Source organism: Lathamus discolor, chromosome 4, assembly GCF_037157495.1.
Source record: "Lathamus discolor isolate bLatDis1 chromosome 4, bLatDis1.hap1, whole genome shotgun sequence".
In the NCBI taxonomy this organism is placed as follows: Eukaryota; Metazoa; Chordata; class Aves; order Psittaciformes; family Psittacidae; genus Lathamus; species Lathamus discolor.
The window spans coordinates 52204558-52221319 of record NC_088887.1 but is presented as its reverse complement, the minus strand read 5'-3'; the positions used below and the strand labels follow the sequence as shown (position 1 = coordinate 52221319).

General features: G+C 39.6%; 1 protein-coding gene across 4 annotated transcripts in view; it reads left to right on the top strand.

Annotated features, from left to right (window-relative positions):
- Positions 1–14599, top strand: part of CLCN4 (chloride voltage-gated channel 4) — a 45470-nt gene extending 30871 nt beyond the window's left edge. For 3 of the 4 annotated variants that reach the window (XM_065677463.1, XM_065677464.1, XM_065677462.1), the window contains 4 exons: positions 1316–1502; positions 4032–4430; positions 8079–8295; positions 10326–14599. In XM_065677463.1, coding sequence (XP_065533535.1) covers positions 1316–1502; positions 4032–4430; positions 8079–8295; positions 10326–10416 — 894 coding nt within the window. In that variant the 3' untranslated portion in view covers positions 10417–14599. Of the gene's footprint in view, positions 1–1315; positions 1503–4031; positions 4435–8078; positions 8296–10325 lie in introns of those variants that run through there. The other variant, XM_065677465.1, reaches the window with a different exon arrangement.
- Positions 14600–16762: the final 2163 nt, after the last annotated feature.

The window sequence follows — 16762 nt, the reverse complement described above, 5'->3', positions numbered from 1 at the left end:
CTAAAGCATCTCATCTTTCTCTTAAACACTGTCCTTGAACTGAGGATCCATCTTTTAGAAGGTCTTTTACTTGAAATATAATAGGAAATTGTTGGAGTTTTGCTTTGCTTTTGTGTTTTTCTCCATCTGAAGACAAGAACTACCAAATGGTAGAAGGTCGCTCAGGACCAGTGACAAAGTCCTGCTGATTTCTAGAGCAGGGAAAACAAGTAGGAGTTTAAGAGCACTTGGATATTGCGGATAGATGTAATATTTCTGGAGGAGGACTTGGAATGAGATGCCCTTCACTGCAGAAACTGATTTATGTGTGGCAATCAGTTGTTTTGCTTGTTTGTGTGTTTAAAAGCTTCTGAGTTTGGTTCTTTATTTAACATGTGGTTCTTTATTTACTCTATATATTTAAAATTTGTTAGAAGCCATTGACAGTTTCAGTTAGTGCTCAAAAGAACATACTAAATATCTTTACCCACCAAATGCAGAAGACTCAATCCAACTGTATCAGCCAAATTAACACTATACGGTGGGGGAGATAGTGCTTGCTGTTATCAGCCCTAAGGCCTCTGGGCCTTGCTGAGGTTTAGTTTAATTCTCTAGGAAGCTCAAGGCTTATTTTCAGAATTAAAAAGATATAACCACCTTTCAACTCTAAAACCAATAAAAACTCCATGCAAGCCCTTGCCACAGCAACATAATGATTCATAGAGTTTCCTGGAAAATATATAACAAACTGAGATGAAGAAATAGCTGCCCCTGGGCAATCAGCGTCCTTTCTGTGAATTTTTATTCTGCATTTGACATTTAATTTAAAATCTGGTCTGATTTAGCCTGAAAGAGTAGTAATAAAACCATAAAGTACTCCGTGTGGTAGAGGGGGTGAAACCAAGATGTGATTTTCAATTAAGCTAATTCTCAAGCCCATGGCAGAACCACCAGCAGCTCCCATCTTCCTGCTGAGAAAGCAACAAATGCAAAACCAAGAGCATCTTGACTTTAAAAGCAGACTATTATTCAGAAACACCGTTTAGCTATCAAATTCACTGTAATGCAGCAGGTAGGATTCAAAATCACATTATAAAAAAAAAAGCATTAGCATTTTATAAAGCTGTTAATACACATGTAGCCATACAAACTTAGTCACTGCAGAAACCAGTCTTGGACCACAGGGAACATCACCGTAGGCTGCTATAAGGCTATGGCTTTCTGAGCTAACATTTAATAAGGAAATGAGGTTCTCTTACCACTAATAATTAATTGTTTGATCAATAATTAGTAGTCATTTTTGTCAAGGTGCTTATGTGTCTGTGTTTTATTCAAGATCCCTTCAGGCCTTTTCATTCCCAGCATGGCTGTTGGAGCCATGGCTGGCAGGATGGTTGGGATCGGAGTAGAGCAGCTGGCATACCACCATCATGACTGGATCATCTTCAGGAACTGGTGCAGACCTGGGGCAGACTGTGTCACACCAGGACTTTATGCTATGGTGGGAGCTGCAGCTTGCTTGGGTACAGTACCTGCTGATCATTGGTTCATGCATGAATAACACTGATGTTTGGGGACCTACAAATTGTTTATGAGGTCTTTGTGTCTGTGTTAGGTGCTATGCTGGCATTTCTGCACGTATTAGAGGTTGAAATCAAGATGTGGTTGCCTAAAGCACAGGCAACTTTCTCTAGAGTGGTCTCTCTAGGGATCTGCCAGGTAGTTAACAACAGAGGCTTGTAGTAACCAATGCCTACTCCTTGTTAAAAAAAAACTCCTGCCAAGAACCACATAGAAATAAAAAAAAATTAAGTTAGGTGACAGGTTTTCAAGGAAGAGTGTTTTTGCTTTTTTGTTTGGTTGGTTTGGTTCGTTTTGGAGTTTTTTGTGGTTTTTTTTTTTTTGTTCTTGCCCTTTCGATGTAGTGAAATCCGCTGTAGCTGGACTAAAGCTACTTCCATGTTTAGACTGTGCTCTTTCTCAGTGCAAGAAACACACTTCCCAGTTCTGGCCAAACTTTAAGCTACACAGAGGTAAAAATTATGGGTCTTATTTTGGCTGTGTGTCACATATGGCCAACTGGGCTGTATCCTGGTTTAGGCCAATATCTGATTACATCCAATCAATGGGATTATTGAATATAACAGGAATGATCTGTTAACTATTAAAGCAAGATCTTTGGATAATACCTGACATATCAAATTTCTGGTCTTAGATGCAACAGGAATGTTACAAGCATATAATCTGAACATGTTTTTGCCTGATCATACTTTACCCCTTCTGTACTTATATGTTCTGCCTCTTCTTTTTGTTGCTGCTGACACAATCATCAGATGATGAAATAATAGTGGAGAAGTATAAGACATGATTAATATTATTGGGTAGTTTTGAAATGGAAGATATATTCAGGGAAAAGCTAGAAAAATTTCAGTCTTGGAGTCTCATATTTGAAAAGCAGGATCACTTGTGCAGTCAGTTGTAGAGGAAAAAAGGAAAGGCGGAATTTGCTTGTCTAAATTTAATGTCTGTAATGTAGATGTCAGCATCTGACCTAGCTGTGTTGATACCCTTCACGGGCAAAACAGAAAAATGAGATGCTGGAATGATCAGCATTATCGGGCAATAGACATCTAAAACCTGGCAAATTAGCAGATGAAAAGATTTTTGGCCTCAAAAATGCCTGTTTTCCTCCAGAGATTATAAAGGCAACCTGGATCACCCCTTTTGATGTGAACACCTACAGTAGTGTAGGCACATTAAATAGCTAGGATGAATCTTACTGTCAAAGCCACTAAAACACTTCCTCTTGTCCATAAATGATTGTAATGTTCATAAAACAAATGATGCACAAAAATGTTGGTCTTATATTGCATTTGATCTTCTAGTCAGCAATCACTTTCTCTTTTAAAAGTTCCAAATTGTGGTGCAGTGACCTTAATGGTATAGTGAGACACATAGCAGAATGGTCACTGCTCATTCTTAAGCTCAAGACCTGAATTGCTTAAAGTAAGAGATACAGAGTAAGTATTAAATGCTCCTTACTCTAGTATCTGCTCTCAGCTTTTCAGAGTCAGAAGTTTAAGGCATTCCCCAGATGAAAGTCATATCTGGATCATCACATTAAATAATCAACAATTTAATTTTCCTGTATGCTGCTAGATTAAAAGCATCTTCTAATGACCTGTTTTTGATGTCTCTCATCTAAAATGGTGCTGTATTTTGAGGCGTAAAAATAGTAGATTTATTACTTTTACCTTTTGAACAGAGGCAAAGAAATGTTACCTAATAATTCAGTGATATACGCATACTTGTCTGCGGTTATGTGATTATTTTTATCCTTTAATGTAAACTGAAGGAGTAAGGAGCTTGCTTGTGAAATTAATACATAAAGACTAGGTTAGAAAATACAGCTACAAGCCTGTCTGCAGCTGCATGCCTATGTGGCCTCAGAACAAGTTGTATGCAGTTCAAACTGTATGTTATACTGGTATCAAAAGCTAGGGTTTAAGCTGTAACATAGCTCTTGCAGTGGCTCTAAGCTATCCTTACATAGGATTTTGTAACTGTGTCATACCCAAAGATAATGCTTAGCTTTCACTCCAGTATGAATATGATTGGTTAATCAATATGAAGTCCAGCTCCCAGTGCTTCTACCTGACCCCCTCATGGTACTCAGCTGATTCTTGGAGTTATTTCAGAGGGCTAATGGCAGGATTCAGTTTCTCAAGTATCCAATATAGCTGGTTTTTTTTTAGCATGCTTTCTAGTTTGACAGCTCAGTCTTTTAGCATTCATTATTTGCTTTTCAGTGTTATCATCTTTGGCTTGAGCAAGTTCACTCAATCTTTTTGATGAAAATTGCAGTAGATTAATATTCTCTTTCTTCAGTGAAATAAGCCCAAAAATACTTCACAAAGTATAAGGGAAAGTATAAGGGAAAGATGAATAATCTCATGCCTTTGTGAGTGTAAGACTCAAAAATGTAAATGAGTTGCTTAGTATGTATACTTCAAGAGCATTGAGGGAAACTTGACTGCTTTCCTTGTTGGCAGGTGGTGTTACTCGAATGACAGTCTCTCTGGTGGTGATTATGTTTGAGCTAACTGGAGGCCTGGAGTACATCGTACCTCTTATGGCTGCAGCTGTCACAAGCAAGTGGGTGGCAGATGCCTTTGGGAAAGAAGGGATCTATGAAGCTCACATTCATCTGAATGGCTACCCGTTTCTGGATGTGAAGGATGAATTCACCCACCGAACCCTGGCAACTGATGTCATGAGACCAAGGCGTGGTGAAGCTCCTCTCTCTGTTCTGACACAGGACAGCATGACAGTGGAGGATGTTGAGACACTAATCAAGGAGACTGACTACAATGGCTTTCCAGTAGTGGTTTCGAAAGACTCAGAGAGACTTATTGGGTTTGCACAGAGACGAGAGCTGATTCTTGCAATAAGTAAGTGAGTAGAGTATCATTGTACTGTATGTTGGTGGGAAAATTGCATGGAGTGAAGATACAGAGCCCTCACTTTAAAAGCAAAAAGATCAGATGCTGTCTGAAGCAAGTCGGAGAAGTTTGGGCACCTGAATCTTTTGATTCAGGTCATAAATGCAAACATGGCTGAATGGGCTTGCTAGGAGATGTGTGAAAATGTCTAGCTATGTACTGATAATGAAGAAATCAGTTAAAAATAGACTCAGCAAATATTTTAGATCAAAACACTTTCCTGTTCGAAAACTGTTTCTTTGGCCTCCACATTTTCCAGAGGAAAAGGTACTGTTTCCTGATCAGCTCTAATTAAGAACATTCATAAGATCTAAGGCAGAACTGAGACTTAAAAATCAAAACCTTCTCCGCATACATTAGTTTTCCTAAAATCCCCAGCTGTCAGGGACCTTTGGTGACCCTTTTTCTCTTTGGTTGAGTATGACAGCTCCTGATGTCATTCTGTGCTGACTCTGTGATAAACAGTTAATCTTTCCAGTATGGTTTGTGTCTTTGTGACTCAAAATCTGGATTTGGTTTCACTTTCCCAAAAGATATAGTACATGGTTTCAGTACAGGGCAGGGCAAAACACTAGTTCTGTACCATGCTAGCAACTTTTTCATAGCTAATCCTCTCTCACTTGAAGGCCAAAGTTGCTTTGCATTTATTGCAGAAGTCATTGCTGCTCATTACCACAGAGTAGCTAATGTGTTGCAGACCTTCACCTCAGCCTGCTTCATAGCTGTGTTCATGGGGCCATACACTAGGTCTTCATAAACTATAAAATTACTTACCAAGAGGTAAACATCACATACGGGAAAGCATTTTTTATTCTCCTGTTCAGGTTCTTATCTCCTGCTCAGGTTCTTATCTCCTGATCAGCCTGACAGCATCCAGACATATTGGAGGGATGTCTGTGAACAGTAGGAGCCCCTTTTGTGCAGCCCTGTAGCCAGGGAATGAGATCTTCTGAAAAGCCCACAACAGTATCTCTTCTCTCAGTGCATTATGCCCTGCAAAATGCCTTCTCAGTTCGAACTAGTATGACAATGCATGATGCTACACGGAGATGTGCTTTCAACCAAGAAGCTTCAGCTTCTTTCTCTGGCCCAATACATTGTGCATCAGCAGTGGGGTGGCCCAGGGAATACTCTGCAGAAGTACTCCACTTCCTTCACACAACTGACGTCTTGGATGAAGGCAACAGCTATTGAGTCTCACATCAAACGTCTGTTCAAATGCTGTTCTGCCTCACGATTTACCCCTATGTAACCTTTTTTCTTACTGGGTGGAGGGCTAAGCATGCTCTAGAAATGCATCTGGTCCCTGTAAAGTGAATAGCAATGCCACTTCCAATTGCTCAGAAGCATCTTGAGGAGGACTGTGTCCTTCCACTGGTCCTTGTTGAGCAGGTATGCAGGTCGGGTAGGCAAAGTCACCCTCTGAGAATAGGTATCTACATTTAAGATGGCACCTACTTTATAGTCTTACAAAGGTGTGTATTTGACCCTGTAGAACTGCTCTTAAATTTGGCCAGCTTCAGAGGCATTGTACAAAAGTCAGAGTCTTGGACACAAGCCAGGTGGCCTGTACAATGTACATTTCCCAATGTGGAGCTGAGAGAGCAATGTAGTTAATATAGGCTGTGAACTGTGAACTCTTGAGTATGAGAAGCCGTTTTGCATTTGGGAGAACTAATTCACTGTCTAGCTATGACAATGCCTTCTGCATAGATTACTTTGTAAAAACAGACATCATCATCTATTTTCTTTGCCTTTCTGTTAATCTATGTCTGTTTTTCTTACCTGCTGATTGCAAAAACGATCTGTTCTTCCCTTTTACCTTTACCCTAACTCTCCCATCCTGTGAGACTGCATACAAAGTCCACCATTTTTCTGATGCCACAGAATTTGCTCAATAGTACTACATCATTCAGATTTCTCCAGAGAGATGTTTGACTTTGAAGAGTGAAGTCATGGCTTTGGCTAATCACTGTTGTCCAGGGTCATTGCTGCCTTGGGAACAGCAATGTGGTAACAGAAATGCTTGGGCCTATTGCTTTGGGTGCTGCTTTGGAAAGGAAATACCTAGCTGTCGAGGTTTTTTATCAAAGGGTGGGAGTTACCTTCAGTTTGATTAATGTTACCTTTTAGCACAGATCGTATATCAAAGAGCTATGCAGGCATATTCACACTTGAAATTAGATGTATGAAGCAAAACAAGATGAGACAGAGATCTCATTCTCAGAGATCATTCCTATAAATTGCAATAGGCCTTGTAATATGTGGGGTGAGAAGGTTGAAAATCATGTACTGTACTGATACTAGGTTTGAGCCAGCACTGCTCCAGTTCCAGAAATATTACAAGACAATGATCATTAAAGGGAAAAAAATGCAGCTGGAACATGTTGGAAACCATTACTGTCTACACATTACAAGTCACAGGAGCAGGTTTCTGCACTTTGATTGATGGCAATGCTCTCCAAGAATATATACACACAGTTTGAGTACGTCTGATTTGCTGTACCTCTCAAGAACAGGAGCAACCTATATTAATCAAAGATAATTCTTCTAACCATTTCCAAGAATTTATAAAAAAAAAAAAAAAAAGAACAAAGAAGGCAGAGTTAAACCCTTAGAGCCAAACATAATATGCTTATTCGGGGGACAGAGAAGTTGTCTATCATTTGGAAATCCATCTCATATATTTTTTGTGCCCTGCGGTATCAAGTAGAAATCAGGTAAAAAATACAAAGAAAATAAACCCCTTCGATGCTAAGAATTCTTCTTGGAGCATACTTTTAACTAAAAGGCTTATATTGTTGATGTAAACTCCAGATGTAGTGTGAATTTCACTTCACAGCTTGATCAAAGTATGAGTGGTAGCTTTTGAACTTTCAAAAGTTGTCAAATACGTACCATCGAGGAAAAAATGTATCAGACTCATTTATTGGTATATATTGCTCCTCCCTTTACTATTTTCCTTTAAGTAAGATGCTATTTTTTTCTGCCCTATTAAAATGTAGATGTGCAAACACTACTTAAGGAATTAAGTGCAAACCCATAAAGTTCCCCTCGACACGCTAGAGAGATTTGCTGGTCTAGAACATCATCCACACCAACCTACATCCCTAGGATGTGAATTGGCCTTTCCTTAGCTTTGTGTTCAGAAATCCATTCACCATGCCCAGATTTTCCCAACTCCACTGAGAATGTCTGGGAACAAACATAGTGCTCCATGCCAGCTGGGACCATACACAGCTGCTGACTCCATTCCTTCAGGCATATAATAGAAGCTTCCGTTGTGATTCTCACAATGGAGGAAATGATATTATAATCATTTGAGTTTGACAGAAACTGGATTAGTGATGTTTGCGAATGCAATGAGCTACATATTTATTCAGAAAAATATCCTAACCAAGAAAAAGTATGTGTTTGTAAAAATATCACTCATGATTGCTTCAAGGAAACTCAAGTTTGCTGAGTAACCCGAACTTCTGGGATCTCAGTACATTAAAGACAAAAAGCATCTACTACCTTTGCTTTCCAAGGGAGGGTATTTTTTTGTTTTGTTATCAAACCTAACTCACTCTGTGCCTTGAACTTTCTATTGTACAGAGAATGCAAGACAGCGTCAGGATGGGGTGGTGAGCAACTCCATTGTGTACTTCACTGAAGACCCCCCCGAACTGCCACCCAACAGTCCCCATCCACTGAAGCTGCGGCGTATTCTCAACCTGAGCCCTTTCACTGTCACTGACCACACACCAATGGAGACTGTGGTAGATATTTTCCGGAAACTCGGGCTCCGGCAGTGTCTTGTCACTCGCAGTGGGTGAGTAGATGCTGAGTCAAGCACGCTTAGAGAATGTGGGGAGATTTTCTTAGCACAAGACTTATGAGGAACAGCTTGAGGGAACTGGGGTTTTTAGTCTGAAGCAGAGAAGGCTCAGGGGGGACCTCGTTGCTCTCTACAACTACCTGAAAGAAGGATGGAGCAAGGAGGTGGCTATCTCCCAAGTTATAAGTGATAGGACAAGAGGAAATGGCCTCAAGGTGAGGTTTAGATTGGATATTAGGAAAAATTTCTTCACAGGGAGGGTAATCAGGCATTGGAACAGGGCTCCCAGGGAAGTGGTGGAATCACTGTCCCTGGAAGAGTTCAAAAACCGTGTAGATGAGGTGTTTAGTGACATGGTTTAGTGGTGAACTTGGCGATACTGGGGTAAAGTTTGGACTAGATGATCTTAAAGGTCTTTTCCAACCTAGCTGATTCTGTGATTCTAAACCCACTGTTTTTCCTGTTTAAGGTCAAGTATAGACAGCAGTTAATTAATTGGCACCTTTGAGACAGTCAAGTGACTATTTTGATTTTGTCTATTTCGTGACTAGAAGAATAAGGGAAGCTCACCCAATGTCTCTCCAGGGCAGTGAAAGAAGTTGGATTGAGAAGCAAAATGGCTCTTGCTGGGTGTTATGTTTCATTAAGATTATTTGAGAAGCAAAATGGCACTTGCTGGGTGTTATGTTTCATTAAGATTATTTCTCCGAAATCCTTAGTGTATTGTCATTCAGATAAGGTAATGATAAATACAAAAGAAACTGTTTTGGCTTCCACTATTGTTCAGTTTTCAACAGAGGCAGATCTGGCAAGTAGCATTATTTGCAAAGAATGTGTGTGTTTCTAAACACACATTTCTAGATTAGATGCTTATGAAGACTATGATAATGATGTCAGTGGAAGAAAATTGATCTGTTCAGCTTTCTTTAATGGAAACTGGAAAGGCATATAAACTGAAAGTCCACAAAAGCCAGCTGAAGAAGTGAGGACAAACATAAAATTAGGAGAGTAAAAAGCTGCACTGTGAGCACCAGAAATAACACCCCATTATTCCAGTGGGATATGAGCTATTTTGGGATCATTGCTCATCCCAGGATCTAGCAGTAAGAAGAAACTTTACAACAGGATAGCAAAAACAGAGCAAAATTTTTTGAATACAGAACACTAAAATTCAGTCTTCTGCAAAAAGCCCCCCTCCCCCCCTTTTTTTTCCCCACCCAAAATACTGCATATCAGCTGTTACTGTTGACGCAGTGTCCTCAGTATTAAGAAGATAGGTGCCATTTTCAGGACACAGGCTGGTGCTGATTCCAGGTGCCTGCATTTGGACATTTTGATCTTGAGTTCCAGCACTTTCATTAAATGAAAGATGGAAAAACTATAACTATTACATAGTCGCAAAATTCAGTACTGGCCTTGTGGCCTTCAAAGACTGGAAATGAAAGCCCTTGAATGCTGGAGCTTAGGGAAGTTTTGACTCTTGGGGCTAGACATCCCACAGGCCTTATTTTTCCTGACAGATAAGTATATATATATATGTAATTCATTTAGGTTCACATAAACGAGAAATTATTGCTCAGATTTGAAGGAATTATGCTGCTGAGCAGAGAGACTTTATGAAAGTAAGCCTGTGCTTTATCTTAGCTCATGTGTTACTAAACCCCATGCCCTAGCTCAGGGCACTGGTGCTTTGGTTTTGTGCTGTTAGTCCTCTGTAGCCTGTGCCTACGGAAACTCATTATTTTGTTGTACAAAGTGTCAGTAGTTGTAGCTCCTTACTCGATCATGTTCCCAATAAGAAAAGGGTAACAACCCGAAGTATCTCACTTAATGATCATGACTGGTGTAAAAATACATGAGGTGAGAATGCTTTTTATAAAAGACAATCAGTGGGAAATGGATGAGATGGACAGTGCTATATGAAAGCTCTTACTTACAAAATGTCCCTGCAGTTGAACAGGAAAAAAAAAAAAGGGATGATATATGAGATGACTGTTGACCTTTCCTTTCCTTTTCTCTTCTAGGAGGCTGCTGGGTATCATAACTAAAAAGGATGTATTAAGACATATGGCTCAAATGGCAAACCAGGACCCTGAATCTATCATGTTTAACTAGACTGGTAAGGGAAGAAGAAAGTAACCCCAAAGGAATCCCTTCTAGATTAACACAAAGGCTATGTTTGGTGTTTCGTTTTGTTTGAAGAGAAAATTTAATGTGTATGAAGAATGGCCCAATATGCCTCTGACAGAGGGAACGTGTGCAGGATGGCACTTATTTAATGAGGAAGGCAGTTTAGAAACTCTGAACAGCTGCAGACATCAAGCTGTGTTTCCTTAATGAGATTCCCAACAGCTCAATTGGAGCGTTGGTGGGTGTAAGTAAGTGATGTGGTGCTTAGAGACAAAGAACCAGGAGCACCAGTGGGATGCACCAGTGTTCAGAGTAACTCTTGAGGCAGGTGTGAAGACTTGCAAGACGTTGTCTGTGTATCAGCTATGTAAGAGCTGTAAAGATCTGTGTTCCAAACTAAAGAGTGTATATGAGCAATCTCAGTTGTTTTTGTTACTGAAGTCATGGCTATTTATATGCTACTGAATTATACCATTTTCGTGAGGGAAAAAATTGTCATATTTTAAAATGAAAAATTTTGTCATCTTCATTTATTTTTGTAAAAGTTAAGTGAATAGAGACTGGCGGTAAAGGAGCAAGAGCACACTTCAATTCACTTTAAAATGCAGTGTCCCTGCTCCCTGCTTTAGTCCTTTGAATTTTATACAGTTTAGCATTTATGTCAATCAACCTCCCTTTATTAATGTTGAAATGTGACTTATTTGTAAGGATTTATTATTTCTCTATGCAATTTTGCATACAGGTACTGTAATATTTAGTACTATGTGGTTTGCTGTGGCAACAGGAAAAACCATGGAGACCCATGGAGGAATTTTCAAAGGCACTAAAGGGAGACTGGTATCTATCTCTCATCAATGTTAATGACAAGACATGAGATCTCCCACCTGTCTCCTCTTGTGTACATCATCATTTTTCACAAACTAATGAAGTTCTGCATTGATTCCTCATTTTCCGTTTATTCTCTTTTCGTCACCACTATTTCTTGGCATTTGTCTGCACCTGTCAAGAGATTGCTGAAGTTAATTTAAGTTATTCTGTAGCAGATCTACTTTTTATGCATCTGCCAGTCACAGGAATATGGAAGCCCTCCCCATAACACTACCGCTGGATAAGATCAAAGGGCCTGAGAATTCAAACGACAATAGCAAAGCTTTAGCTACTGATCTGTTTGCACCAAGAACACAAGATTTAACAGTCCATGGCAGGAACCTCCAAATCATTCAGGTAAAAATAGTAAATTGCCCTAAACCCTTGTTCAGGTTCTATGCGAGATGCACAGAACCAGCATTTTCTGTGTTAACACACTAGCACTTTGGTCAATACTGCTGTCAGGAACAGAATACCAATACTCTCAGTAACACATAATCCACACTGCCCAGTGTTTGCTTTATAAGCTTAAAGCTTGGAGAGAGGTTGCATCTTAACTTAGGTGCCCTGAATCCCTTCAGACCCTCTGAGAGTCTGGTCCCTTCATTTAGACATCTACGACTTCTGCTATTTTTATTCAAGTCCATACAGATACTGGTAGCTCACGTCCATTGCATCCAGATGGTCTTTATGGAAAGATAGGAGTGGAGAGCTATCATGCCAGAAGAGCCTGTGTCTTACTCCAGACAAAAGCCAAACTGTTGATCCAACTTGTAGGCAATGTACATGATAATTGTGTGCCTGAACTGAGACAACTAGCCAGGTGTAGCCTAAGTTAGATGCCTGAAGGTACATGTTGCAAATTCCACCTCTTATCTCCAGTAACCCTGCTTCCTTCTGGCATGTCCCACTGCATTCACACAAAGTATGGCCCAAATTGTTTAAGTAAAAGAAACGGAAGTAAAGGGATAATTTTAATCTGCTAAGTACTCCCTTTAACAATAGTGTTCACAACAGTCTAACATAAATATACGTAGCTCTGGCCAAAGCCCATAAATATTTCAGTGTAACTTTTTGTTAACTGAACATCTGTAGTACAATGTATTATTAAAGTGATATTGTTAAAACTGTAAACTACAGAACTAAGCAACCCTTTCCTTCTGAAAATAGGAAATGCAACAAAATATTGTTTTTTCTTCTATTTTTCTGTGAAGCTGTCATCATTCAAACTTGTAAAAACCAACTTAGTCAACAATCAAGCTCATAAACACTGGATTTCCTCATTTGAACAGAGATGCCATCATGAAATAAAATCAGTTCATTTCCACATCTAAACCCAAGTAGGGCTTAGTACAAATGTCAGTTTCTATCCAGAACCACTAAAATCTAAGGGATTTGGGCTGAGATAAATAGCAATCTTTAGATTTAGATTGCTATAAATATCAGTCTTTGAGAGCAGTCTTGTTCTGAAATTAAAGCAGAAACTGTGTTCTAATTTTCACTTTTCTAGCTCTTGTTGTTAAGACATACGTATTTGACGAATATTTCTCAATATTCCTTTGTATTTACATAGGAAACAAGAGGGTGTACTCTTCCCACTGAAACACTTCTAGATACCTCTTTTGCTCATAAGCCAAGGGAGGTAAATTGGGAAGTGAATTCATCTGCTATTTGAAGTCAAACTCAAGGCTTCCTATGTGTTAGGGGAAAAGAGTGGTCTAAAGCCTTCTCTGTTAGTGAAGAAAATTTCAGTCCATGTGGCATTATAACCTAGTGCATAGCAGAGCTAATTCTGAAGAGCATTCACAGTACTGAGGGTAATGTTTGCTAACAGGAGCCAGGATGTTTTATCAACACTGAAAAAAACCTGTCATTTCCAGAGAAAAAGACCTGGAGTCACTTAACTGAGGTTAAATGGGCCCTGAATACAAACTTACTTGGGCATTTACTTGAGTTATCAGTTTAAGCTCAGCCTGTGGATATGTGTAGGCATAAACTTGTGTGGTTAATTTCCATTAACACCCAGACATCCGATCCACTAAAACCAACATTCAACCCTGTGATAGCCTGTTGCATTGTCTCATTAGACTGTATAAGAGGAGCCCTCAGGGCATAAGAACAGGATCCATAAACCCAGCATAGTGGTTTGTAAGAAACAACAGAAGGAACTGAGATTTATGCACTTACTGTGGGTGCAGTTTGACCCTGGGACTACTATCCAAGTGGAAGGCAGGTAAATGGGTGTACAGCTCTTTTCTATCAATTGCATTCCTCTTTAGATGGGATGGTTTAAACATCTAAGGGGTCAAAGAAAAAAGCTTTGGATGTGTAATGTTGCTCCTCGTTCCAATGTCTGTTCAAAATACATTTGGCCCCTTTAGAGCAGGGACAGATATTTTGATTTCCAGAAATGGCATAGTCATTGCTAACTTCAGCTGCTCAGCATTATCAAGGCTGAGGCTAGAATGACTTTGGAGGGCTTTGAAACTGGACAGACTTTGCTAATTAGAAAGCCTCCTCCATACTACAGTCTTCATTGCTCTTAGTACAAGTATTTGAATAGGGAACACTCCTAATATAAATTAATAACATGCTTTTCTCAGAAAATGCAGTTATGATGTAATGATTCAATGTATTTCCACATGCCAAGCCCATTACCTGTCACTTTTTTCCATCTGTATTCCCAAATATGTCTCAGAAGTTGCTGACTAGGCTCCAAGAGACAGATCTCAGCCTTAAGTATTTATTTGAATTTGTAGAGCTCAAGACAGTCACGTAGCCTGATCAATCTTAGAGTTACGTAAGTACTTCAGTATATAGTGCTCCCTTTATGCAACCTCAGCTCAATCCTCTTATTCAAGCAGTTGGACTTCAAAGATGTCAGGCTAAACAAGAAAATAAAAATCTTTGAATGATGCAAATTCAGTATTGTACCTTTGTTTTGCATGAACTATATGTTCTGTTGCATTCAGCTTCTGATGTGTATTTGAAGCAATCTGTACCAGAAAGTTTATTGTAAAAGTACAGAATATGGATTATAGTAGCCAGAGCCAGAGCCTTTGGCTGTCACAGTAATACTGATTATTGATACTTATGCTTTGATGAAGCAGAAAAAAAATGTTTAAGAATTACAGGAGACCCACTGACTCCGTGTTGGAATGACAATATGAATACAGTATTGCTCTGTTTTCAGCTGGCTTTTTTGGTTTTTATTGTAGAAAACAGTATATATGTTGCACCTTATTGAAAAACAATGTTTGGACTCTATTTTTTAAATAAAACTGACTTACAGGACTGGAAACATTTTGTGAACATCTTATTAATTGGAGAAGTATTTCACTTAATGTCTCTGTATGAATTTGAGGTTTCCTTGTCCCAGCTATAGGGATAACTCAAGCCTGATGAATGGTTTAGGATACCTAACTGAGTTATGGGTTAGCTATACTAAGTACGGAGTTAGGAAAGTTTATGCAGTAGACTTCAAAGAATCAGCCTTGACAGTTGGCTGTTTAATTTTCAGAGAGAAAAGTTGAGGTTTTTTTTTTCTCCCCCCCCCGCCTTTATTTTCCCTTCAGCTTCATAAATCCTTTATTAAAGAAAAAAAAATTCTCCTGCTGGGTTGTTCTGTTTAAGATAATCATGAAACATCTTTAAAGCTAGATATTGCAAAGCCGTGATGATTTCAGGTTTTGTATATATTTTTCAGTTGCACTTTAGTTCAGAGCTAAGCTCAAAAACTGAAAATGGCAAGTTCAATTATGTCCCTTTAATTGTATGAAACATCCTTTAAATCTCTGTCAGAGGCTAGGTTTTAGGTACTAGTAAAGAATATGGGCTTAATCCTGACTAATGTATTGACCAAGTAGAAAGAGACTGTGGCTTTGTGCAAATGAGACATTAATTAATGGTTTATCCTAAAGGAGCATTACAGGTTTTAAGACATGCTTCAGAGAACAAGTTTGATAGAATTGATATATCAGCAATATCCTATTTTAAGTTAGGGTTAGGGTTACTCATTTCAGAACCTGGTACTGGAATCCTCAGGCCTCCAGCCATGGCCTTAACATGACTTAATGCAGCCACCGAAACGCCAGGAGGCATCAGGCATGCAGAAACTCAAGTAAGTGGTAGTTCCTGTAGTTTGTTTTCAGTCACAAGGGACCGAGCCTTAGACCTACCTGTCATCACTTGTGATGGCACAGCTGGGAAATGGGAATAAAAATGGTCAGAGAATTCAGCTGTGCACCATGTATCCCGGCCTAGGTACTCATTTTGTCTAAACCAAACAGCCCACTGCCATCCCTGTGCCTTTTTGCTCCTTTAGGAAGACCTTCCTCCCCATATATTTCCTACAAGTGATATTATTCACCCATGCTATCCTGCTCCTCTGTCCCCAAATGCGATCTTGCTTCCAGCTCCTCTCCAGTGTGGTGGCCTGGATGCCCAAGACACACAGTCTTAAAGACACTGTATCCCACACCAGAGAGGTGGTGGGTGGTCTTCTCTTATGGCATATGGGATTTTGTATCACTCCCTGTTGGTGGGCACAACAAACATGGTGTTAACTTGTATGCTACACTGAGTTTTTGGGTAGTTTTTTTACTTGCTATGTTAATGCAATACTAAAAAGATGACTTTTCAGAAAAATAGCTGCTACATTTGCGCAGATCAATCTATATGTGTTAATCATCCTAACCAGTAACTAGTGACTTCACAGTGAAGGCAATCAAGAGCAAGGTCATGACTGAGAAATGTATCCTGAAGCAGTTATGAGCTCTCAGGCAGAATGAGACAGGAATTGCTGATCTGTAGCTGCAGCATTTGGTCATGTCTGCATCCCCCCTTTAATCTTTCTTGCATTCTGAGCATAACTAATATGCTCAGTTTGAGCACATTATAAGCACAGTTTGAACACAGTTAATGATTTCAACCCTTGCTATCCTCAGAATTATCTTGTATACTCAGGGTCAAAACAATTTGAGTGCTCCTACAGATACAAGTGCTTTCCCCAGCTACAGCAGTTAAGTGGTTAGGAAGACACTGCCATATGCAACAGCCAGACTGGGGAGAGTCAGTATTTGGCACTTCAGCTGTGTTTCATTTGAGAAATGATGTTGCAGCTTGAACAATCAGTGCACAGCTCTTTGTGGGGATTTGCAAAGCCCCTGCGGTCCATTCCTGGCTTGCACAGCATTCAGAGCAATGTCTGTGTGGGCCAGCTGTGATTACAGAGCACATACCCTACAGATTAACCAGCCTTTTTTAATCCACAAAGATTCAGTAAAGGGCACGGAAAAAATGTGCAGATTGCTCAGGAAACTAGACAGTTGACTATATTAGCCAGAGAGAGTTGCTTTGTTTCCTCGAAGTTACATCCATGGGGGCATCTAACTCTCAGGACCATCCCCTGCGATGTGTTCGCTGACTAGTTTCATCACCAGGAGGAAGTAATGCCTAAAGTAAA